This window comes from Aspergillus affinis, assembly GCF_023601865.1.
Source record: "Aspergillus affinis strain CMG 70 chromosome Unknown NODE_18_length_386147_cov_86_015627, whole genome shotgun sequence".
NCBI lineage: Eukaryota > Fungi > Ascomycota > Eurotiomycetes > Eurotiales > Aspergillaceae > Aspergillus > Aspergillus affinis.
This window is the reverse complement of record NW_026515799.1, coordinates 343,707-365,480: the sequence shown is the minus strand read 5'-3', so window position 1 is coordinate 365,480 and position 21,774 is coordinate 343,707. Positions and strand designations below refer to the sequence as shown.

The 21,774-nt window shown below is 52.1% G+C and overlaps 11 protein-coding genes across 11 annotated transcripts; 6 read left to right on the top strand and 5 right to left on the bottom strand.

The window, feature by feature from the left end:
• Nucleotides 1-507: 507 nt before the first annotated feature.
• Nucleotides 508-1,763, top strand: KD926_003657 (WD-repeat containing protein SWD2; the record flags this gene model as incomplete). The annotated part of the gene is made up of 3 exons (XM_053097676.1): nucleotides 508-627; nucleotides 689-914; nucleotides 985-1,763. The coding sequence occupies 3 exons, from the start codon at nucleotides 508-510 to the stop codon at nucleotides 1,761-1,763; spliced, it is 1,125 nt and encodes a 374-aa protein (XP_052958487.1).
• A 178-nt stretch (nucleotides 1,764-1,941) lies between these two features.
• KD926_003656 (uncharacterized protein) lies at nucleotides 1,942-3,594 on the bottom strand (the record flags this gene model as incomplete). The annotated part of the gene is made up of 1 exon (XM_053097672.1): nucleotides 1,942-3,594. One exon carries the CDS (start codon nucleotides 3,592-3,594, stop codon nucleotides 1,942-1,944), a length of 1,653 nt encoding a protein of 550 aa, XP_052958486.1.
• A 660-nt stretch (nucleotides 3,595-4,254) lies between these two features.
• KD926_003655 (putative integral membrane protein (Ptm1)) lies at nucleotides 4,255-6,186 on the bottom strand (the record flags this gene model as incomplete). The annotated part of the gene is made up of 7 exons (XM_053097671.1): nucleotides 4,255-4,536; nucleotides 4,587-5,197; nucleotides 5,251-5,325; nucleotides 5,377-5,417; nucleotides 5,474-5,799; nucleotides 5,856-6,050; nucleotides 6,112-6,186. 7 exons carry the CDS (start codon nucleotides 6,184-6,186, stop codon nucleotides 4,255-4,257), a joined length of 1,605 nt encoding a protein of 534 aa, XP_052958485.1.
• Nucleotides 6,187-6,582: 396 nt separating this feature from the next.
• KD926_003654 (uncharacterized protein) lies at nucleotides 6,583-7,762 on the top strand (the record flags this gene model as incomplete). The annotated part of the gene is made up of 2 exons (XM_053097670.1): nucleotides 6,583-6,668; nucleotides 6,745-7,762. 2 exons carry the CDS (start codon nucleotides 6,583-6,585, stop codon nucleotides 7,760-7,762), a joined length of 1,104 nt encoding a protein of 367 aa, XP_052958484.1.
• Nucleotides 7,763-7,894: 132 nt separating this feature from the next.
• Nucleotides 7,895-8,803, bottom strand: KD926_003653 (DUF4112 domain-containing protein; the record flags this gene model as incomplete). The annotated part of the gene is made up of 3 exons (XM_053097669.1): nucleotides 7,895-8,393; nucleotides 8,450-8,664; nucleotides 8,729-8,803. The coding sequence occupies 3 exons, from the start codon at nucleotides 8,801-8,803 to the stop codon at nucleotides 7,895-7,897; spliced, it is 789 nt and encodes a 262-aa protein (XP_052958483.1).
• Nucleotides 8,804-9,728: 925 nt separating this feature from the next.
• KD926_003652 (decapping enzyme complex catalytic subunit DCP2) lies at nucleotides 9,729-12,354 on the top strand (the record flags this gene model as incomplete). The annotated part of the gene is made up of 2 exons (XM_053097668.1): nucleotides 9,729-9,744; nucleotides 9,863-12,354. 2 exons carry the CDS (start codon nucleotides 9,729-9,731, stop codon nucleotides 12,352-12,354), a joined length of 2,508 nt encoding a protein of 835 aa, XP_052958482.1.
• A 585-nt stretch (nucleotides 12,355-12,939) lies between these two features.
• On the top strand, nucleotides 12,940-14,289 carry KD926_003651 (YgfZ/GcvT domain-containing protein; the record flags this gene model as incomplete). Its single annotated transcript, XM_053097667.1, has 1 exon — nucleotides 12,940-14,289. One exon carries the CDS (start codon nucleotides 12,940-12,942, stop codon nucleotides 14,287-14,289), a length of 1,350 nt encoding a protein of 449 aa, XP_052958481.1.
• A 213-nt stretch (nucleotides 14,290-14,502) lies between these two features.
• Nucleotides 14,503-15,816, bottom strand: KD926_003650 (putative cell cycle control protein (Cwf23); the record flags this gene model as incomplete). Its single annotated transcript, XM_053097666.1, has 1 exon — nucleotides 14,503-15,816. One exon carries the CDS (start codon nucleotides 15,814-15,816, stop codon nucleotides 14,503-14,505), a length of 1,314 nt encoding a protein of 437 aa, XP_052958480.1.
• A 1,213-nt stretch (nucleotides 15,817-17,029) lies between these two features.
• On the top strand, nucleotides 17,030-18,684 carry KD926_003649 (uncharacterized protein; the record flags this gene model as incomplete). Its single annotated transcript, XM_053097665.1, has 3 exons — nucleotides 17,030-17,117; nucleotides 17,190-17,567; nucleotides 17,618-18,684. 3 exons carry the CDS (start codon nucleotides 17,030-17,032, stop codon nucleotides 18,682-18,684), a joined length of 1,533 nt encoding a protein of 510 aa, XP_052958479.1.
• Nucleotides 18,685-18,839: 155 nt separating this feature from the next.
• On the bottom strand, nucleotides 18,840-20,038 carry KD926_003648 (amidohydrolase family protein; the record flags this gene model as incomplete). The annotated part of the gene is made up of 2 exons (XM_053097664.1): nucleotides 18,840-19,003; nucleotides 19,054-20,038. The coding sequence occupies 2 exons, from the start codon at nucleotides 20,036-20,038 to the stop codon at nucleotides 18,840-18,842; spliced, it is 1,149 nt and encodes a 382-aa protein (XP_052958478.1).
• A 512-nt stretch (nucleotides 20,039-20,550) lies between these two features.
• KD926_003647 (isopenicillin N synthase family dioxygenase) lies at nucleotides 20,551-21,698 on the top strand (the record flags this gene model as incomplete). The annotated part of the gene is made up of 2 exons (XM_053097663.1): nucleotides 20,551-20,625; nucleotides 20,718-21,698. 2 exons carry the CDS (start codon nucleotides 20,551-20,553, stop codon nucleotides 21,696-21,698), a joined length of 1,056 nt encoding a protein of 351 aa, XP_052958477.1.
• Between the last annotated feature and the right edge of the window lie 76 nt (nucleotides 21,699-21,774).

Genomic DNA, 21,774 nt, shown 5'->3' with positions numbered 1-21,774 from the left:
GAAACAAAATACAGTAGAGTGGAGAGTGTCGCAAATGAATGGCCTAGCCCTGACCGACTGTTGAAAGAGGGTGGTCCAACTGTACAAAGAGAATGAAGAGTCAGATCGGAGGTGTAAGAAGTAGCATTTCCTCGTAAGCTTGCGCTGAGTGATCTGGCTAAGCTTCGCCGATTGGATTCCACGGGCGGTGATTGGTCATACCTCCGACGTCGGGCGGTCAACCGAGTCTAGCCGTCGGAGCGGATCATCCCCTCGGCCGATCCCGGTCGGCCCTGGTCTTGGCCCGATGAGGCTAGACCATGTCAAACGCGTGAATTGGAATTAGGCAGATCGCGTTTGCCTCATTCTGCCGTTCATACCTAGAAGCTTCCCTCCTTCACTACGGAGGAACTTCCCGGGCATAGTCATCGAGAAGACTTATAAGCTTCACTTCAGCTTCACTAGATATAGGCTTCTTTGACTTATGCAACCCTCGCTCTTTCGCTGTATCCTTTAATTTAGTCAGTCATGGGGGACAGCCAGCCGCCAGGTCAGGCAGCGTCGCAGCCGTCTCAGCAGCCTCAGGCTCCCCAACAGCTACAGACGCAGAAGGTGTCGGACATTATTCGTAGCTTTCGTCCCAACAGGGTTTGTACACGGCTCTTTTTGCTTGTCATGTCCTTAGCCGAGCTGGACTGATGATTTTCAGGCCTTCAATCGACAGAAACCAGAAAGCTCCAAATATGTAACCTCTCTTGATTTCGACGACCAGGGCGAACACCTGGTGGCATCCGGGGATGACGAAACCATCCAAATCTTCGATATCAAAGAGGGCAAAATGACCAAGTCGGTTCCCAGCAAGAAGTACGGTGCCCACCTGGCCAGGTTCACACACCATTCGCGTCAGGTTCTTCATGCTAGCACAAAGGTCGACGGTATGTTCCACATGCCACACTGTCCACAGTTTGCTTCCTATGTTATTGTTCTCTACTAATGCTGCTTAAGACTCCTTGAGATTGCTCAATCTCCACAATGAGGGATATGTCCGCTACTTTTCCGGTCATACGGATAAGGTGACCTCTCTGGCCGTCTCTCCTGGCAGCGACTCCTTCATCTCTTGTTCCAAAGACGACACCATTGCGGTCTGGGACCTGAACTCGAGGAACATGCAAGGAAAACTGAAGCTTGCCACTCCATATCTTGTGGCGTTTGACCCTTCTGCCTCTGTCATTGCGATCGCTACGCAGTCCACGTCCTCGATCCTCCTCTATGACTTCCGCAATTATGACAAGGCTCCGTTCTCGACTTTTGATCTGGCCCCCTACGAGGAGAGATACACTCCATCCACCCGTGGAAGGGCCTGGACCCGTCTTGAATTTTCTAACGACGGCAAGTACCTGCTTGTTGGAACTGATTACCACGGCCACTTCGTTCTCGATGCATTCGAGGGCACCATCAAGGCTTTCTTGGTTGGCAAAAACGGCTCACCTGGTAGAGCGGCCCCGGTTTCGACTACAGGCAAGCCTCTCGGACAGGGCGACGCTTGCTTTTCACCTGACGGTCGCTTTGTGTTCGGAGGTTCGGGCGATCAGCACGACGTTCTTGTCTGGGACACGCAGCAGTCTCCCGATGCCAATGGCCTGTTGCAGCCAGCATGCAGATTACCCAATCGCGGCCGGACCGCTGTGATTGAGTACAATCCCAGATACAATTTCTTCGCTTCTGCCGATAAAGAATTGACCTTTTGGCTTCCGGATAACAGCTACCAGCCATCCGAGAAGTAAACAGGGTTTAACTTAGGGCACCAACTTGCGAACCGCGGTAATCTCAAATCTTGTTTTCGCTCGCCATGCGGATTGTTCGATGTTGCCTATAACTTGCACTATCCATTATTGAGAAACGACCCCTCCATCTCCGCCGTACGGGATGCCTTTTCTATGATTGAACTCAGGGAACCATTTCTTAGTCTTTTCGGCCCCTTTCTTTACCCACTAAACTCCTGGCCGTGTCACAGACCCATATCTGCGGTCCCTCCAGATTTTCATCGCCGTTCCTTTGCTTTTCCACTGTGGCTTCGATCTGCTTGACCACTGTTCGATTACTGGATATCGTTGTCATTCCGGTGGCCCACCCGTACAAGAAGACGCTATAGTTGATATCGGACAGTATGTCAGATACCTGGTGGGCTACCGGAGGCAATTGGCCGTTGTTTTTCGCCGCGTCTATCACAGTATTGGCATCCACTATGTTTATCGGCAGCTTCCAATGTGGTGGGATTTCATAGTCCGAAAGTTGTTGGAGGTCATGAATAAGGGCCTTTGCGTCGCGGTCGTTGAATGGCGGATCGGCCATCACAATCTCTGCCCGTCTCTTTTCGGTATCGGTGCCAATCACGTCGACAATATCACGCATCCGTTTAGCCGCCTCGCTGGTACACACCAACTCGTGCGCGCCCATGGCGGGCCAAAGCTCTGTGGTAAGCAATGGCCGCTGGCTTTCCACTTCGAGCTGGCGCAGGATGGCTCTATGGAGTGACGGAGACGGGGGTATCTTCTTGAAATATGACACATCTGAAACGATTGCAAGCAACAGTGTACAATCCACATTCAATAGGGACGTAAACCGTTTGAACGGGGTAGGCAGAAGTCGACGGAGATCTTTCGCAAGCACATCTTCAGGGTTGGTCTCTTCTTCTGAAGACGACCCCAGACTGCCCTCCCCGCAATCCACTACGACTCCATGGCTCCGTATTACCTTCAGCAAATTGTCGATTTCCGGACTTTCCCCTTCCTCGATCTTCGGAATCACCATGCGTAGCCGAGGATGCTTGTAGTTCACCCTTGTAACGTTGGCAGCCTTCCTCATGTCCCCAGCCAACTTGACCAATTCGATCTCATCCTCGTCATCATCGTCACTGTCACGGCCCGCACCGTCGTTGAAATTCTGCAAGATCGTCCGTCCTCCTTCGCCCTCTTCCCCATCGGACCCGTCTTCCGAATCAGCCTCCCACCCCTTCTTCGCCATCTCAAACAATAGCCTCGTCTCCGAGATCGTCGACACCTTCACCCACTCCTCCCCATCATCCGCCACGATATCCACATAGACACTCTTCCGTTTATCCTTGCCCCCGTTGCCCTTGCCCTTGGTTTGAGCTTTGGCATTGGTCTTGTCTTTCCCCTCTATCTCGCCTCCCTCCTTGCTCTCGCCATCCCAATAGAACCGCTTCCCAAACGCGACAAGCCCCGAACACGACCTCTTCGCTATCGTCCACACCGTCTCGTAGAACGGCAAATTCGAGGATCGCAGCGCGTGCAGGAGCCATTTCTGGATCTCGGCGTCGGCGTCGGCGTCGACGTTGTCGTCATCGTGTGCGTCCGCGTTCGCGCTGGCCACGCGAACCCGATCCGTCAATTTCTCGAGCGTGCGGAGTTCCGAGAGGACGTTTGAGCGAAGAGATCGGGCCTCGACGATTTGGGGGTTTCGTTGCGTAGAGGCGACTAAGGATTGGAAGGCGTCGAGCTCGGAGAGGAGTGTGTTGCAGCGGGTGATGAGCGAGGTTGTGAGTTCGGGTGGTGAGGTGGGTGGTGGGGGTGGAGGATCGGTCGTGTTTGACATTGTTGGGTTGGTTGGTGGTGGGGTTTGGTTGGATGGATATATATATATATTAGAGAGGGGGGATGTAGAGAGAGGAGGGAGGGGGAGGGATTGAGGGAAGTAGAAGAGGAAGAAATAGGTTAGAGTGAAGTATGGAATGGTGCTTGTAGGTTTGTTGTTGGTATGATCACAAACAGAAAGACCTCTGGTCTGGTCTTTCTACATTCCCCACTGACAGCCTTGAGTCATCATTCCAGGTCATGATTTAAACCTAAATGGGTAAGAATGCGCCTGACAGATTCTAGTACCTTCGTAATTACTCAATGAACAGCCTAGTCTTCCTAAATCTAGTGTCGTTAAACATGTAAGGCAGGCGACGGATATTGCGAAAATTTACATTATGAGAGCGGCACTTCATCTCTCGTCATCTAAAAGGATCTGCGTAGCTAGAGAACATAAAAACGAAAGATACAACACAAAAAGCCAACAGGCCGAACGCCTTTCCGATGCCTGTCTGCCAAGGTTGACAGAGAAAGCAGTTCAATTCCTCCGCTTCATTGAGAATGGGGTTCGGTGGCCCTCAGGTATCAGTACAAAGTGATGTAGGCGTTGCAACCATGACGTGGTGTCATCCACCACCAATAGGAAATCATTCTGTGGCATAGGAGGAAAATCAAGCTTTTAATCCCTGTCCTTGCCGGTGAGTCGTTGGTGCTCGCCGGAGTTCTTTGGTGATTCATCCTCGTCATCCGTCCATTTGTCGCCATCTTCACCGACAGCGAAAATCGTCTCTCCGTCCAAAGACTCCCGTTGGCGCGGGGCAGAAGGAACGGGCTTGGGAGGAACAGGCGAGAGGTCACGGCGCTGCTCAGACGGATGCTGTTCGGTGTCAGCAAGAACGTCTTCCTCATCCAACGCGCTACCGAAGGACCGAATCTCGAAGCCGTCGTCGTCTTGGGCAAGCTGGCCAAGTCGTCAGTATGAGCTGTGAAAATAAGAGTTTCTGTACGTACCTCGTCACTCATGGCGAATCGTCGGTTGTTGGCGGTAGGTCGCCACAGATAGGCAACGAAGCCAATGTCGAACAGGTAGACGAGGTTGAGCCAGCCGTCCAGCACAAACCATCGAGTCTTCCAGTGGTCCGGCACGAAGCTCGCCTCGCTGCGACCAGCAAAGACGATCGAGTTGATGAAGAAGAACCCGAAGATCACCATAATGCTACCCAGAATGCACCACCACAGCTTCTTGTACATCATAGCTTTCACCTTCTGCTTTCGGTCAACCAGGTCCTTCATGGTGGCATTCAACGAGTTCAACGTCCACACATAGAAGGCAGTCAATGTACCGGCGAGCGGAAGCACAATCAGAAGGACAAGGGGTCCAGCACTGTCGGGCGTAATCGATAGACTTGCTACAGCATAGATCACGGCGAAAACAAAGTGGGTTATAGCGAGGATGCGGACATAAACCATGGTGCGGCCGAGGGAGGGCTTGACAACACCATAGCCCATACAGACGATCAAAAGGAGGAAGAATGAGAAGGCGTTTCTTCCGGCATTGAGGACTGCAACAATGACCATCAGTGCTTTTGCACCCATATTTAGACCATTCCTATTTTGATAATCTGGGAGCGGTTAGTGGATCGAAATGCGGTTATGATTTCAGACGATGACCTACCGTAGAAGCCCCAAGTCATCAACTGTTCGACGATCAAGAAGACCAAGATAGCGGTTATGTAGTTCTGCACGGGCACTGTCGGGGGTTAGAGTCTTTCTAAACACAACATTGGGGGTTATCGCTCACAAATATCGTGTCGGTTTTGCACATATAGGAAAGCCCAGAAACTGTCTCACATCAGTACATATCTTCGATGAGCGAGTGGCAAAGCGAGAATCCATACATTCCAACCACAGCGTAGACAATGGTAAGGCCGCCATAGAATGGTAGTTTGGCGATTTGCGCAGCCGGAAGTTCTCCATACGCATTCCTAAACTCGACCACCGCTTTATAGTCCTTTCCAGAGAATCCATACGTGCTCACGCAGTAGAAGCCAGTTTTCTTTATCGGATAATTGATCGGTTCCGGTTTATTCAAGTTTATCGCTTTGGACATGATCGGGAATAGGGAGGCGTCGGTCGCGTTGGCGGCGAGGATAAAGGAGCCGATTTCTTCTTCTTTACATAGCTTCGCTCGTACACTAGCTTCATCGCAGATTGTCTCTTTCTCCTACAATGCACTTATAAGCGAAATCGGAAGTCAATCGTAGGTTGTTCGGAGCGTACCTCGGCGTCGTCCGACACCAACCTCCCAATCAAAGCCTCATCGCTCCATTCAAAGATTACCATACTGACGAGGCCATCGCTATCGCCGGCCGACTCAGAGACGAACTTGGTCAATATGAAAGGATCAACCTGTCCGCCCCAAGCCTTGCGGCTGTACATCCCCGAGCACCGTTGCCGATGGGCTTCATCTTGTGTCTGAAAAGCACGCAACGGTTAGACAATCTAACGGTTAGTCTCTCAGGGTATGTCGGCGCACCAATTCAATTTCATTTGCAAGCGCTCGTCCTGCCAGCAGGGCAGTTAAGCCCAGAGTCTGGAGCCAGCCCTTCATCGTGATCGTGAAATAGGAGCTAACCAGGTGCTACCAGGTAGGCTCCGGAGTTACCGAGCGCGAGAAGGATTGTTCACCGGACCAGGGTCATAAGAAGGATAAGAGAGGATAAGGAATAAGAAGATATCACGATAGCGAGTTAAGAAAAATATCCAACGACCACGGTATAAATCGATGCCGTGAGCCGATATGCGTCAGCCTGTCACTTTCGGAGGAGCAGTCGTGGCTACAAACCGGGGAAGCCGCGTGTTGACTGTCCCGCCAGGAATTATCTAAGCCCGTCGTCGCACCGCCGAGAGAATTCTGCCTTGGCTTCTTTTCTTCACCGACCTCGATGCTTTTTGCGCCACAACTTTATGCGCCAGGGAAAGGAAGGATTTGAAAAATCAAAGAAAGATGCCCGGAATGGAATTGTTAGATCCTTGCTTGGACTGTCGCGAGGTCGAGTCCACTTTGACCCTCCGCAAACGTCGAGTATGCATGTGCGTTCCTCCGTCGACCTACTCCGGAAGTGGGGTGAAAGAACTGACAATAGACATTTTCTTCGGTTTTAAACAGAGATTGCTATAAACGAGTCGTCGGTTACAAGGTGTTTCGGCGCACGGAGAAATATCGTCTACGGAGGGATCTTCCAAAAACTGGAGAATACAAAATCCTGGTTCCCCTCTCTTACGGCCTCTCCTCGTCAGTTCTGCTGCATTTGCTACACGACCAAGTGCGAGTTCAGCGCTCCAAATCCCACCCACCACCAGGATTCGATCTCCACGTGCTCATCATAGACCCCTCGACTATCTCCTCGTCGGAGCCGGCGCATGATGAGGGCTTCGATCTGGCGCAAAAGCTCTTCCCGCTTTGCACTTTTACCCGAATCCCCTTCCACGATATATTCGAACATGTCCCCGATATGCAGCAGACGATGGCTCAGTTCGCCAGCGCGAAATTTACGGATAATCCCTCTCTATCGCATAAGGAGCGCCTGAATGCGTTCCGGTCCTCGATCGACTCCGCCACATCGAAGGCTGACGTGGACGGTGCCCTCATGAACAGACTTATTGTTGCTATCGCGAATGAAGTTGGCGCGAAGACTATCCTATGGGGAGATTCAGATACTACGCTTGCCGCGAAGACTCTCGCAAACGTCGCGAAAGGACGTGGCTCTTCGTTGACATGGCAAGTATCGGACGGCATGTCTCCCTCTGGGTTGGAATTCAACTTCGCTTTGCGCGACTTGTTCACGGTCGAACTGCGTAATTACGCCAGCTTCTTCCCAGAGCTGTCCCGGATGATCCTGCCAGATGAACCGCCGTCCGAAAACACACTAACAAAGAACCTGTCTATTGATGAGTTGATGATGCGATATGTCCAAACTCAGGGTGAAAAATATCCTGGCGTAATGTTGAATGTGACCAGGACTGCAAACAAACTTCAAGCCTCTGAAGGACCAGCCGAAAAGTCCCAGTGCACCTTCTGCGGCAGCTCCATATGGGGCGCTGAAGATAGACCTACTTCCACCGAGGACCAAACCCCCGAGTTTTGCTACGCATGTGCTCGGTCTCGCCCTGATATCAGCTGCTAAATGAACCTCGAATCGCTTTCTGCTGAATTTCAGGGAAAGAAGTGGTATGATCATTAAATACACGCATCGGTGTCAACTCCTAGATATCTCATAAAGTGGGGTATACTCATATCAAAGAAAACTCATCATCATCTAACGTCTTGTGTTATCAACGACGCCGGTTTCCAGGTCATCATCCGGAGGAGCCGATCCTCCAAACCATCTGCGCTCCTGTCGGTTGCTTTGCGCATGCCTGGCTGGTTGAGGTCTGACCGGACTCTTTGTCTTCTTGCTGCGCGACCGACTCGCGTGTCTGGACGGACGACCGTCGGCCATGTTCTCGTCATACCTGTCGAATTCGTCTGGCAGACTGTAATCCACGTCGGGATCCTCGTTATTATGTTTCCGTCTCTTGGCAATTGTCTTGGCCCCCTTTTCTCTCAGATACTTCTCCAGAATTACGGCGTTTCTGGTATTGCATTTGTACATGGCGTCTGCGAGGTCTCCAACGAACGGGACAAGACCGATGACAAAGTCAAAGATGATATTCATGGTCATCTTCGTCCGCAGTGATCCAGGAAGCCCGCCGTCGATATTCTCGCAGCTCTTCAGGACCATCAGTGCGAAAAAGGTATCGAGGATGTCTCCGGCACTACAAGCATGGTTAGTGTCGGGATCATATCGGAGATAGTCTCAGTCAAAACCTACATTGGAATCAAAGCAATTACGCTGCCCCAGCCAAACCGGATGCCACACAAACTGAACAGGCACAAATCTAGTCTGTAGGCTCGACGTTTGACTTGGGTCAACACATGCTCATCGTTCTTGGACAGGCCGGGTGGGATGGCTTTGCACCGCTTTTGAGTCTTTTTGCCAAATGCACGAGACAGACGTGAGGCAGGGACTTCTTCAAAGTAGGGGTCCTGACCAAGCAAGATTCGTTAGCTGCTGCGAACAGGGGTAAACAACCATGAACAGAAAGCTTACCTCTTGTCCAAAATGATTCCTTGCGGACTCTGCCAAAACCCTCTTCCCCACCAAAGACATGAGCGGACCCGACATGGTTGTCCAGCTGTGTAAATAGGTCTTTGGATCACAATAAAGGAGAGGAAGTATTTGCGATGGAGGAACTTCTCTCGAGAGGTGACAAAAAAAAGAAGCACAAATAAGAGTAAACTAAAGTCAGGTCATCCGACAAGTGACAAGGTATCACGAGTCGAGTTTAGTCTAGGCGCTTGGCCTGCGTCGGTTCAGTAGTAAACACACCGCGGAAGGGGAATTCCGAGAGAGGAATGAAGAAGATGTGGCACAGTTGCAGCGGAAGAATGAAAAAGGGGTAAACCGGCTTTTTTAAACCGCGGAGCATGCGTCAACCGTGTAACACCTAACAAATGATCATCCCTCGATTGCGAGGAAAGAAACCTGCCCATTGACCCGACGTCATTCCAGTTGCTTATCATTTCCCGGTTCCCACCGCATGACGTTACATAATCCACTTGCTGCCCAAGTGGCTTGGTCCGTGAGTCACCAGCCACAGTTGCCACAGCTGTGGCACAGACACCGGCATCGGCACCCTGTGGCTTTCTCGATTGACTGCGCCACAGGCAATCACTGGTTCGGCGGCTGCCATTCCAGGTCGGCTCGGCTCAGCTCAGCTTCTCTTCCAATTCCCCAGAAGAGTTGACTCGCTCTCAACTCCCTTGCTCTCGTTTGCTAGTACTCATAGCCTCTTTCGCCGATAGACAAACCGTCGGTTTGCTCGCCTATCACTATTGTTTTCATTTTACTTCTCAGCCACGGCTCGCTTCAGGTTGGCGCTTCTGCCAAGCACCCTTCCTGGAAGCTGCATCATCACTGCGCTGTCCCCTCCAAGCGCGCGCTCGCTCTCTGCCTTCTGCTCCAACGCTCCTGATCTCAGGGGCGCTTTGCTCAACACCCGGCTACGTTGAAATGCTAGAGTACGTCGGACAGTATGACCGAAACAAAAATGCAGTTGGAAGATTGTATGTTTTTGCAGCTCCCCTTTGTTGGCTCCTTTCCCCTCCCTCGGTTATGCCGGAGTCCTCGCCCACGAAACGAACGCCTGATAGCGTGATACTAACCATGCTTCGACTTGACCAGGGCTGGATGACTTATGCGTCCGGTTTATCATTAACTTACCTCGTGAAGAGTTGGAATCCGTCGAACGGATATGTTTCCAAGTGGAAGAAGCGCAATGGTTTTACGAGGACTTTATCCGGCCGTTGGATCCGGCTCTTCCCTCGCTGTCGCTCAAGGCGTTTGCGCTGAGGATTTTTCAACATTGTCCGCTCATGTCGCAATGGTCTCATTATCACCACATCACCGCGTTCTCGGAATTCTTGGCCTATAAAACCCGTGTTCCCGTCCGCGGAGCCATCATGCTGAACTCGGACATGGATGAGGTCGTGCTGGTCAAGGGCTGGAAGAAGGGTGCCAATTGGAGTTTTCCTCGCGGCAAAATCAACAAGGATGAGAAAGACTTGGACTGTGCTATCCGCGAGGTCTACGAGGAGACCGGGTATGACGTTCGCGAAGCCGGGCTGATCAAGGACGATAAGGATGTCAAGTTCATCGAGATCACCATGCGTGAACAGCACATGAGGCTGTATGTCTTCCGAGATGTGCCTCGCGATGCGTACTTCGAGCCTCGTACAAGAAAAGAGATCAGCAAGATCGAGTGGTACAAGTTATCGGAACTACCGACGTTGAAGAGGAGCAAGCAGCAGGATCAAGGATTTGCGGTCGCAAATGCGAACAAGTTCTACATGGTTGCCCCGTTCATGCACCCACTCAAGAAGTGGATCGCCCAGCAGAAGAAACTTGATCCGAAGACTCCTATCGGGATCAAGCAAGTGTTGCAGAATGAAGGGGAGGTCTCGATGGATGAATCCCTCGCTGCTCATCATGATATGACCCCAGTTCAGGCGCCTGTGGAGATGGCTACCCCGAGCATATTGCCCGAGGTCACATCCTCTCAGGATGCTTCGGTTCATTTAAAGCGTCTTTTGAATATCAATGCGGCAGCTATGCCGCAAGGTCCTTCGCTTGTGAAACCACCGCAGACCTCCGGTCCTAACAGCTCAAAGTCAAATGCTCTCTTGGAGCTCCTCAGGAGTGGTTCTTCTCGTGGTCCCGCACTGCAAGCCTACCCAGGTTACGAACAGACATCGCCACCTCACGTTACGGCGGGAGCTGGCCCCGAGCAATATCAGCATTATCCTGCCGCCCCCTTGTTCCCGGGCTTCCCCCAGCAAGATCAACGTCACGGACAACTTGATAACCTGCCACAGCTACCCACTCCGTCACAGCATGGATCCATTCCTCATCTTCCGCCTGGCACTACTCATGTGAACCCACATGTGCCTCCCGGTGTCGTTGCTCAAGGATTCTCCATGAGCCCTCGCGGTCCGCCAGGAGGGCGACATGATATTCCACCTTTCGCACCCCGTCCGCACCCCGCACACAATTATCCCGATGCCGGTTTGCCGCCGATTCTGCCAATGGCGCCTCCTGTCCAGGGTCACGCGTCGGCTCCCTATCAGCGAACTGGAGATCCATTCTCTCAACAAGCTCAGCCTACTCATGTTCAAGGAGCCACTGTGCCTCACGCCAGTAAGCTGCCGCCACCGAAGCTTACAAGTCATTCATTGGCGCTTTTGAATGTGTTCAAGGACGACACGGCGAGAACTCCCAAGACTCCCAAAGCCACTCTGGTATCGACTTCGGAGACGGCACCCGTCAGCGGGCGCAAACCATCACAACACCAGGACCAATTGTTAAATCTGCTCAAAGGCTCGCCCGGCAAACCACCTGCTCCCGGTCCAGTGGAATTGGCAGCTCACTCGGTCTCTCCTTCTCGGAAACAAATTCTTCAACGTCCTCGTGATAATACCAGGTCCCAGGAACCCGCAACCCATGTCTGGGCATCTGCCCCGGCGCCCGGGGCATTCGCTACAAAGCCGTCTGGCAAGAAAGCGCAAAATGGACCGAACCGAAAGACGAACAAGGACAGGAAATCGCAGAACCTTGCTTCGCCTATAACCATATTGCCCAGGCCGCAAAGTGCCAAAAAGGAGCAATCGCCCACGCCAGTTGCAACGACCCAATCTTCGCGGAACTCCTCTCGATCTCGTCCTGACCGGAAGACAAGAACCCCTGAGCCCTCGAAGCCATTCCAGCCCCAAATCCTTCGCCGCTCTGAAAACCTTGACAACATTCTCCCAGTACGAACGAAGGGTACGCCCGACCCAGAACAGGGTGGAACCGGCCAAGAAGCAAAGACTCAAGGGGTGGACGAACGCCGCCCAAGTCATAATGCGTCCCAAAGGGACACCTTGCTCTCGCTTTTCGGCAAAGCAAGTGCTTCTCCTGGACTATCCCCTTCGGGACAACTTAACCTTCAGACAGCCGTCCCTGAACCCTCAGGGAGTTCCTCCGTCGTCAGCCCTCTTTCCCCTCTCAATCTCCCTGCCGGAACTACCACAAACCCCGGGGTATCAAGCTTGGATATCAACACCGGCAGAATTGCGTCGCCTGATAACAAGGCATTTCTATTGGGATTCTTGGAGGGTGTCGCGAAAGGCAACAAATAATCGCACCTTTAATTTGACGGAAATTCTGTTTGTGGAACAATTGTTCATCGGGGCTGGATAGGAGAGGAATAATGTATTCAAATAGCACACGATCACACAATAGCGAGAACTATCACTTTCGTTCTTCGAATGGCAAAGCTTACTTTGTATTACTGTATGGCCTTGATGCGAGTATGTTTAATCGGCTCTTTTAATTTGCCTTTCTATTCCACGGATGGTTAGAAGTTATGATTGAAACTTGGAGTGGGTTGGGATTGTTTGTTATATATCTTGGCTTTTAGACAACATTGGATTCTGGGTTTCCATCAAACACATTTACAACCACGAACTATTCCCATCATTCAATTAGTTAGTAACATTCATTAAATCAATATTAGGTACACTGCTAGCGATCGGTGCGTCCAGTCGGCGCTCACAACGGGGGAATGTGCATCCTTCAGGAAGGTGAGCCACAAGCGGTGAGGTCATAAGAGTCCCCCATGTTCTGCCGATATCCACCGCCCTCTCATCGATGTCATTTGCGCCGTTGATTTGTAAACCCTCCGCCGACAAGCATCCATTTTGTTGATGACCGTCTGGGCGAAAATGATGCGCCCGAACGCTCATTTCAGCACTGTATATGCTCGCTGTCTCAGCCGCGGTCGGCTATTCTCGACAACCGCTCCATCCCGTGTCTCGCAGCAGAGCGATGCCCTGCCTGCCCCCCCGCCGACAACCGGCTATGCGCGACTCACGAACCGGGGCCTGATCTCGATCATGGGCATCGATAGCACGACTTTCCTGCAAGGTCTGATCACACAGAATATGCTTGTCACCAACGATCCGAATCGAGCAACCCGCCACACGGGTTCCTATACTGCCTTCCTTAACTCCACTGGCCGAGTCCTGAACGATGCGTTCCTCTACCCGCTGCCGGAAACCGAAGCGTCTACGTCCGAAGGCCCCGCATGGCTCGTCGAGGTCGACAAGAACGAAGTCGCCAGCCTCATGAAACACCTTAAGAAGCACAAGCTCCGAGCGAAGTTAAAGCTGCGCGCGCTCGACGACGGCGAACGCACGGTCTGGTCGTCGTGGAAGGATCACACGGAGCCCCGATGGGCCGCATATAATCTCGAATCGCCCGCCTCGTCGCCGTTCTCCGCTTCCTCCCCTGTCGCTGGCTGCGTCGATACTCGGGCCCCCGGCTTCGGGTCCCGCATCATCACCCCCGGCGCGGAGGACCTCCGGGCTCATCTCCCGGACGAGACGCACGTGGCGGGCTCGGAGGTCGATTTGCGGTCTTATACGGTGCGACGGATGCTGCATGGCGTGGCGGAGGGACAGTCGGAGATTATTCGCGAGTCGGCGCTCCCTATGGAAAGCAACATGGATATGTCGCGGGCCATCGACTTCCGTAAGGGCTGCTATGTGGGCCAGGAACTCACCATCCGGACCCATCATACTGGCGTGGTGCGGAAGCGCATCTTGCCCGTGCAGCTGTATCCAGCCGACCAAACCGCCACTGAGACTGGCGAACTCCCTGTCTACGATCCTTCCGTTCAGCTGTCACTGCCCCCGAGTGGGTCCAACATATCCAAAGTTAGTGCGCGGAGAGGTCGCAGCGCAGGGAAGTTCCTAGGTGGTATCGGTAATATTGGCCTCGCTTTGTGTCGTCTTGAAATGATGACCGATATCGCGCTCACCGGTGAGGGGACCCAGTATACTCCCGGACAAGAGTTTAAGGTGTCGTGGACGGGGGCGGAGCAAGAATCATCCGAGGCTCAGGAGTCGGGAGAAGTGAAGCTAAAGGCGCTCGTGCCGTCTTGGACCAGGGACTTCATTTTCTCGGGTGGAGTGAGGAACACTTCTCATGATAATCGTGCCAACGAGGGTCATCGGGCCAGAGATTTTGTGGAACAGCTGGGGGAGGAAGAGGAGGCACGACGCCATGAGTGAAGACCTTGATGTTTTATCATACCCTCTTGTGTGTATATAAGCGGCAAAAATAAATTGTATAATAGTCTAGAGAAGCAGATGATGCTTGAGGCAGATAATAGATTTCATGGGTATCATATATTCTAGTTGTGCTTATTCTATACAAAATATTAGAGAAGAACGCCCGGTTTTTGAACCAAACCATTTTTGTACACGCCTTGGAAGAGTTGTCAATCAACTCCGACCTTCGGCAGCCGCTGCCTCTGCTGCCTCTGCGGCCTCATCTTCTTTTCTGAGTTGCTCCTCGAGTGCCTTTCGTTCCTTCTCACGTTGCGCCGTCTTCAGTCGCATCAATGTCACCTCTTCGAGACTAGGGGTATTTTGTCCGTTGGTTTGAGAAGTAGAACTGGGTGCCGATTTTGCCGTGTTGGCCGCTGCCGTAGAGAAGGAAGAAAACGACGGTTTCCCGGGTTTCTTTGCGGCGCCATTGGTGTTGAGTCCTGGGAAATTGAAGCTGGGGTTGGGAGGCGCATTTGCAGACGTTGGTTTAGAAGGAGGCGCTCCGTTTTGCTTTGAGTCAGAGGAAGAGTGTTTGTCCTCGTTCGTGCCTAGATCCGGCTGGTTGCCAGAGGCCCAGTTGACCGAGTCGACGAAGGTCCAGATGCTATCAGACTGGTCGAAACTTTCACGTTTCTTCTTCTCACTGTCCAACACGGCCGCATGTGCGCTGACGATTGACGCGAATATCACCACACCCGTCGCGACGGTCCTCTTTTCCCGCTTCTCTCCAAGACGCTGTCGCTTATCCTTGAGCATGAGGACATTCTCGATCTTTCCGAACGAAGCGAACAGAGATGTCAGGCCCTCCTTGTCAAGATCTAGGCCTGCTCCCTCACGGACCCAACGCGCTTTCACGCCGCGTTCCAACTCCGGCACATTCGCGCCGCCTTCCTGCGACCGATCGACCCGCTCACTGCTCCTATCTTTCGCCCTCTGCGCAGCCTCTTCCTCCTCACGCATCACCCTCTCCTCATCCTCCGCCTCTCGCTTCAACATCTCCTCCACCTCCCGTCGCCTCCGTCGCCCATCCTCCGCTATCCGATCAACCTCGCGCTGCAGCTTCTCCTCCGCATCATCATCATCAACCACCCCCGCCCCCGCCATCCCAAAGGACCTCTTCACGCCCCTCTGCGCCCCCACCCCGCTCGCGCCTGCCCGCTCTCTCGCCTCCAAATCCTCCTTCATCTTCCTCTTCGCGGCATCCATCATGTCCCGCTCGCGCTGCTTGCGCTGCCGCGCCTCCCGCGCATTATCGTAGAGTTGCCGGATCGAGGGCTCCGAGAGGACATCGTACGCGATCTGGAGGAGATGGAACTTGTCGATGTCCGCGGGGGTCGGGTTTGCGATCTTGTCCGGGTGGTATTTTAGGGCGGTGCGGCGGTAGGCGCGTCGGATTTCGTTCTCCGCGGTGGCCGGGGAGATGTCAAGGAGGGCGTAAAAGTCTTGGGTGGAGGCCGCGTGGGCTTTTAGGTCGTCTGTTGAGGCCATCGTGGTATGGTGTTTTTGGTAAGGTGTGGTGTGGTGAGGTGACGGTTGCGACGAGTGCTGGCTACCTAGCTGGGGAGTTTCGATGGGGTTGTGGATGATGTGTCCCGTAAATGTATTGAGATCGGATGGGTAGTGAGAGAATAACGAGGGGTTTTATGAGAGAAAAGGGAAAGGAGAAGAGGTTGTTCGCCCTCGCGGTGTTGGGCTTCGGTTGTTGTCAGAAGAAAAGTAGATTCGAGGGTGGCGGAAGTTCATCGACGTCTTCGGGAGCGGCAAGGCTTTCCCTCTTCCTTACTTTTCTACCACCGCTTTTCTTCCTTCAGAGTGTTCGTGGATTGGCTTTATTATCTTACTTGGCGACCTGTAGAGATTTTGGAAGTTTTTTGTCTTTTCATTCTTTCTAAGACAACTCGTCACGTAATCCAAAACCAGGACCGTCTGACATGCCACAGCTCGATCGGATAGAACTGGTCAATATCATTCTATTCATAATGACTGATACAAAAGAGCAAATTGGTTCACACTACTCTGTCGTCATAATTCCATTTTGAGTGGATTTCTCTCCGTGCAGATACCTCATGAAGAACATTTTATTGAGGGATAACTATGCCATTGTCTATCAGCTATTCATCCACCCTAGGGAGCTACTCAGCTCCAACTAGGCATCTACTCTCATACTGCAGTTCCATCTGTTGTTAGTGATCGCTTTTGACAGGTTGGCTGGGTAAACAAGGATATGTCATCTGATGACTACGGACAGTATACTCTATCACTTGGGACGGCTTTTGGTGTTGACTGTTATGCTTTATTGTTTCTTGCTTGCCGGGGGTCATTTGAGAAGGTTAGGATTTTAGTATCAAAGGACAAGGCATGCTCGGATTCTAATTGAATTCTCATAAAGAGGCTCATAAACCTTTGAATGTCTGTCCGTGACGTTACATATGTAGCTCCAATGCGCAATCGAGGATGATGTGAGGAGAGGAATGATTGACAGATACACAGTGAACAACCACAGAGCCAGAAACAACACTATAGAATATTATCTCCCTTTGGCTTTCATGAAAGAAGAGAAGCTCGATCAGGTCGGGGACGTGGCACGTGGTCTTCCCGGAGCATCTTTAGACCCCATATACAGTCTTCTCCTTCACAAACAGCATCATCAATCCACTATATACTATATGCTCCTCTATCTCTCAAGATCCAGAAACCGAAAATGAATCATGCAACGACCCCAGCCCCATCGCAAGTAGCCCTGGCGATGGCAATCGTCAAACATAAGCCCGCAGATCAAGACATCAAAGGTACGTAGCTGATCGTCTTCAATCCAGCGACGAAGCCTTCCGCCTATCGAACTCATCGCAGTACGTGCATAGAATATATCCTGCGAATCCGACAGCACATAAAATCGAGCAGGGAAAACACCCACTTCTACCCCCAGGTAAAGTTCTTCGACAGCGTCTCGTTCTGGCAGAAAGCGTACGAGAAGTCCGAGGCGGAGCAGAGCAAACTACTAGATCGCGTTTTCGAATTGGAACGTCGAAACGAAGCCCTCGTTGCTAAGCTACAGGTCCAGGAAAATGATGCCGGGAAGGACGAGGCAGCCTTGAAACGGAAGACACCTGCGGGGAAGAATGCCGCGGGAGCAAGGAAACGGACAAGGACGCAGATTAATACCGGGAATTCGAGAACTTTGGAGTATAGCTACGACTCAGCTGATAGTTTCGGTGGGAGATTTGAGTATATTGAGGAAGGTTAGCAGATCCGCCTTTGTTTTGTGGCGCAAAGTGGCTGACAGTTCTAGTTACCGGTCCATTCATGAGACAGTTCTATGCGCTGCAAAAGACTTTACAAAAACGACCTAGCAATGGAGAACTTGCGCGATCCGCGGTGATTCTGTGTCAAACAATTTCCACCGAGATGAGCAACCTGAGTAGCTATGAAAGAGTGGCTAGTGGTCGCGCAAAGAAAGTTCCGCTAGAGAGCAAGGACCCTGATATACTTGCGGTCTTACATAGTGTCGACTGCGCTTTCCAGCTTCTTTGTCAGGCCCTGAAAAGACTTTCAGGCTCGTTGAACGAGGCTGGTATATTAGTGTATCATATAGTTGAGCTATATGAGTCTACCATGAATGCTCTACAACAAGAATGCAAATCGACAACCGACCAGCTATCATGCGACGCAAAGACAAAGACCAAGATATCCAAGCCTAAAAAAAGTACAAAGTCGAAACGCCTTGTGCCGAGCCAGTCTACCGGTGCACAGTTAGGCCCTCACAGCGAATTAGCAGCGCAAATAACTCGCCTACTCAACAGCATGGCGATTTCCCTTGACGTTGCCAGCGCAGGGCACCAGAGTCTACTCGAAGGATTTCTCTTTGTCCTACTCGGCCGTGTCGGAAAACTGTTGAGCTTGTTTGTTTTCCAAGATCTACAATCTCGACCTGATCTCCATGCAGATACCGAGAAACTCCCGACTCCTGCGGGTTTAAATGAAGTTGATATGAATGATCAGTCACAGTCTGCAGCGAAAATGGAAGCAAAGCATGTCATCTGGCTTCTAGAGAGAGCGTTAGCTGTTATGGATAATTTCCAGACCTCGGCTCCAACACCACCTTCCCAGAACATCGGCGTGAATAGCATATTTACTTCAAAGATTAAGGAGCGACTGCAAAGCACTCTCCTACAAGCGGTTTTTGGGGGAAGTTCCGAATGGAGGCATGCTTTGCAACCGACGAACAAGCCAGATCAGAGAGACCTAGACAGATTATTGAATCATTCTCAAACTTCCGAACAAACTACCCCGGACTGGTTTATACAAGAGGTTTGGAGACTACTTGGTTGGGAAATGCTTGAGAGGAAATCCGTCTAGGCCGATGTGGCTGTCAAACCCTACCTTTCTCTGCTGGGATGGCTACATTTTTTTAGGACGGCTCATATATTCCCTTATAATTGCAGCAATACCAGTTTCAACAATCTTTATATTCGGCTTCTCTATTCATAGAGACCATATTTGTCTGAAATGCATCATTTCAAGTTCAGAATACGGGCTGCATTTCCACCTAAGACCGCCGCCACTTTATCCGCGTCCTTTTCAAAAGTAGCGCTGATTGCTTTATAGTTGGTCGTCACACTTGGCCATTGCTGGCCCTCCTTGCTATCTAGAGGAGGGAAGAACGGATGATCGGTACCTGATAACTAGTCAGCACAAAGTTAACATCATCGACGAAACGGAGCGTACCAAAAAGCAGCCGGTCTGTACCAGACGCCTCCACTGCAGCTTGCAGGCCGGCCTCGCCGTACACGACAGCATCTAAGTAGATGTTCGTCTTCAGGACATCCCAAACGCTGCGCTGCGGTCCCGGCACATCGCCACCATTCGCAATGAATTTGCGTTCATGGTGAATGCAGCTTTCTAGACGACCCGCCAAAAACGGGAGCGTGCCTCCTGAATGCGCCAACAGGATCTGCAGTCGTGGGAAGCGATCAAACACGCCCGCTAGGAACATCCGGGTCACCGCGATGGTCGTTTCGAGAGGAAATCCCAACGCCAGCGGGAGGACATGACCGTAGCGATTCATCGCATCGGTCCCACCGAAGGCCTCGTCAGGCAAGCCATAGTGTGGATGAAGAAACATCAACGACCCGGTCTCTTCCAACGCGCCCCAGACTGGATCCAGACTTGCGTCGTCCAATCCCTTTCCGAGTCCCGAGGTGCCCATGATCACTCCGCGCAGGTGCGGCAGCGTCTTCAACCGCTTGATCTCGCTCACCACGATGTCGGAGCTGGGCGCACTTAGCGGCAGGGCGCCGAAGGCGTAGAGTGTGTGCTTCTCATGCAACGTGAGCGTCTTCTTTGGGTCCGCGGCCTCATTCACCTTCGCGCAAGTATCCTCCAGGTTATCGTTGATGCGTTCCGACCATGTCTGCGCCTCTTGCGGCTCCAGGAAATCCAACCAGGGGTTGGCGAGAGATATTACGCTGGTGTTGATGCCGTGACGACGCATGAAATCCAGCTTCACGTTGATGTCCCAGTAGGATGCATCAACGGGACGACCTCGCTCGTCGAGAGGAATCGAGGGATCATCATCCGAGGAGAGAATGATCAGGCGCGGGTCTGCATTGCCGGCAGGATCGTGGACGTAAGGGACAGTGTTGCGTCCCCGCAACATCTCCATGTAGGCTGGAGGATAGACATGAGTGTGGATATCCACCACGAGAGACATGGCGATGGTTTTCGATAGGTCAGGGCGAGAAGCACGATAAATTGAAAGGTGAATGGTGTCTCTGAAGAAATGAAGAAGAAATAATGAAGGAGGAGATCAGAGACATGTGAGCTGTCCCTGTTTGAATGCGGGGTTCACGCAGACCTGGGAAGACGCCGAGGTTGTATGCAATTATTGAGGGACAAGTCAATCTCTCCAGCACTATCGACAATCAGACAATCAGATAATCAGATAAACTGCGATTATCAGATACTCATTCTTCACCAAGAGGGCTATCAAGATAAGCTATCTGGCATCGCCGGAACCAGAGGCGATTTGGCTTATCGCATCTCCCCCGCCCGATTGGAGATCATTCTTCCTCGTGATCTCCCCTTCTTTTCTTTCTTTCTCTTCCATTCCGCCACTTCTTGGCCTGACTGCTATTTATCTGCTAGGACTGGCATTTCGTCTGTCTGAAAGTTGTCGTATACTACAGATACTATTTGCCGCTGCTTCTCATCTAGACCAGCACGATGGAAGGCAACCTGCCACAGCAACAGTGTCATCCGGCATCTACTGCCGTGGAGAAAGATGGTCTGGTTATCCCAGTGAGTAGCCTTCATCTCCAAGTGGCTCTGACTCCATTGTTCAATGAAAGCGTTCCTCTCGTCGCCCGGGCCTGATCAAATACTCGCTGTAGATCATTGACTTCAATCCCTTTCTAAACGGAACACCCGCCGACAAGCACGCCGTCGCCACGTCCGTCGTAGAGGCTTTCAAATCCTCAGGCTTCCTCTACCTCAAAGACCACGGCATCCCGCCCTCCGTGGTATCTGGGGTCTTTGGCTCGTCCGCGCGCTTCTTCGCTCGACCCCAGGAGCAGAAGGACGGTTTGTGCTGGACTACCCCACAGGCGAACCGTGGTTACGTGAAGACGGGACAAGAGAAGCTAACCCTGCCGGACGATCCCGAAACTGACAGTGACAAGCTGCGCGCAACCCCGGATCTCAAGGAGACGATGGAGATCGGCCGCGAGGGCGTGGACGGGCTCCCCAACCGGTGGCCGGATCATCTCGACGACGAGGGCAAGAGCTTCAAGGAAGCGATGCTCTCGTTCTGCAACATGTGCAAGGCCCTCCACATGGAGGTTATGCGCGCCATTGCTCTGGGCATGAATCTGCCCGAGCACTTCTTTGATTCCTATGTCGATCAGGGTGATAATACTCTGCGACTGCTGCATTATCCGTCCGTTTCGAAAGATGTGTTCAAGGCGAATCCGCTGCAGGTCCGCGCCGGCGAGCATAGCGATTACGGATCGATCACGCTTCTGTTCCAAGATCATCGCGGGGGCTTGCAGGCCCGCAGTCCCAAGGGGACCTTCGTAGATGTGACGTCCATCGCGGACACGGTGGTGATCAATGCCGGGGATCTGCTGGCGCGGTGGTCCAATGATACCATCAAGAGTACTCGACACCGGGTGGTAGAGCCTCCCCATGCGGCGGACGAGGAAGGCCCAGAAACGTATCCAGACCGCTACAGCATCGCGTACTTCTGCAACCCTAATATGAACAAGCTCATCGAAGCTATCCCTGGAACCTACGGGGATGACCTGCGACAGGCAAAGTATCCTGGTATCACTGCCGGAGATTACCTTGTGCAACGTCTGACAGCCACGATTTAACCGAAGGCTTGTGTGATATGTATTTGTTGAGTTTGAGTTACTCTGTGTGATAATCTGATGCCCTGCTTTCTTGATC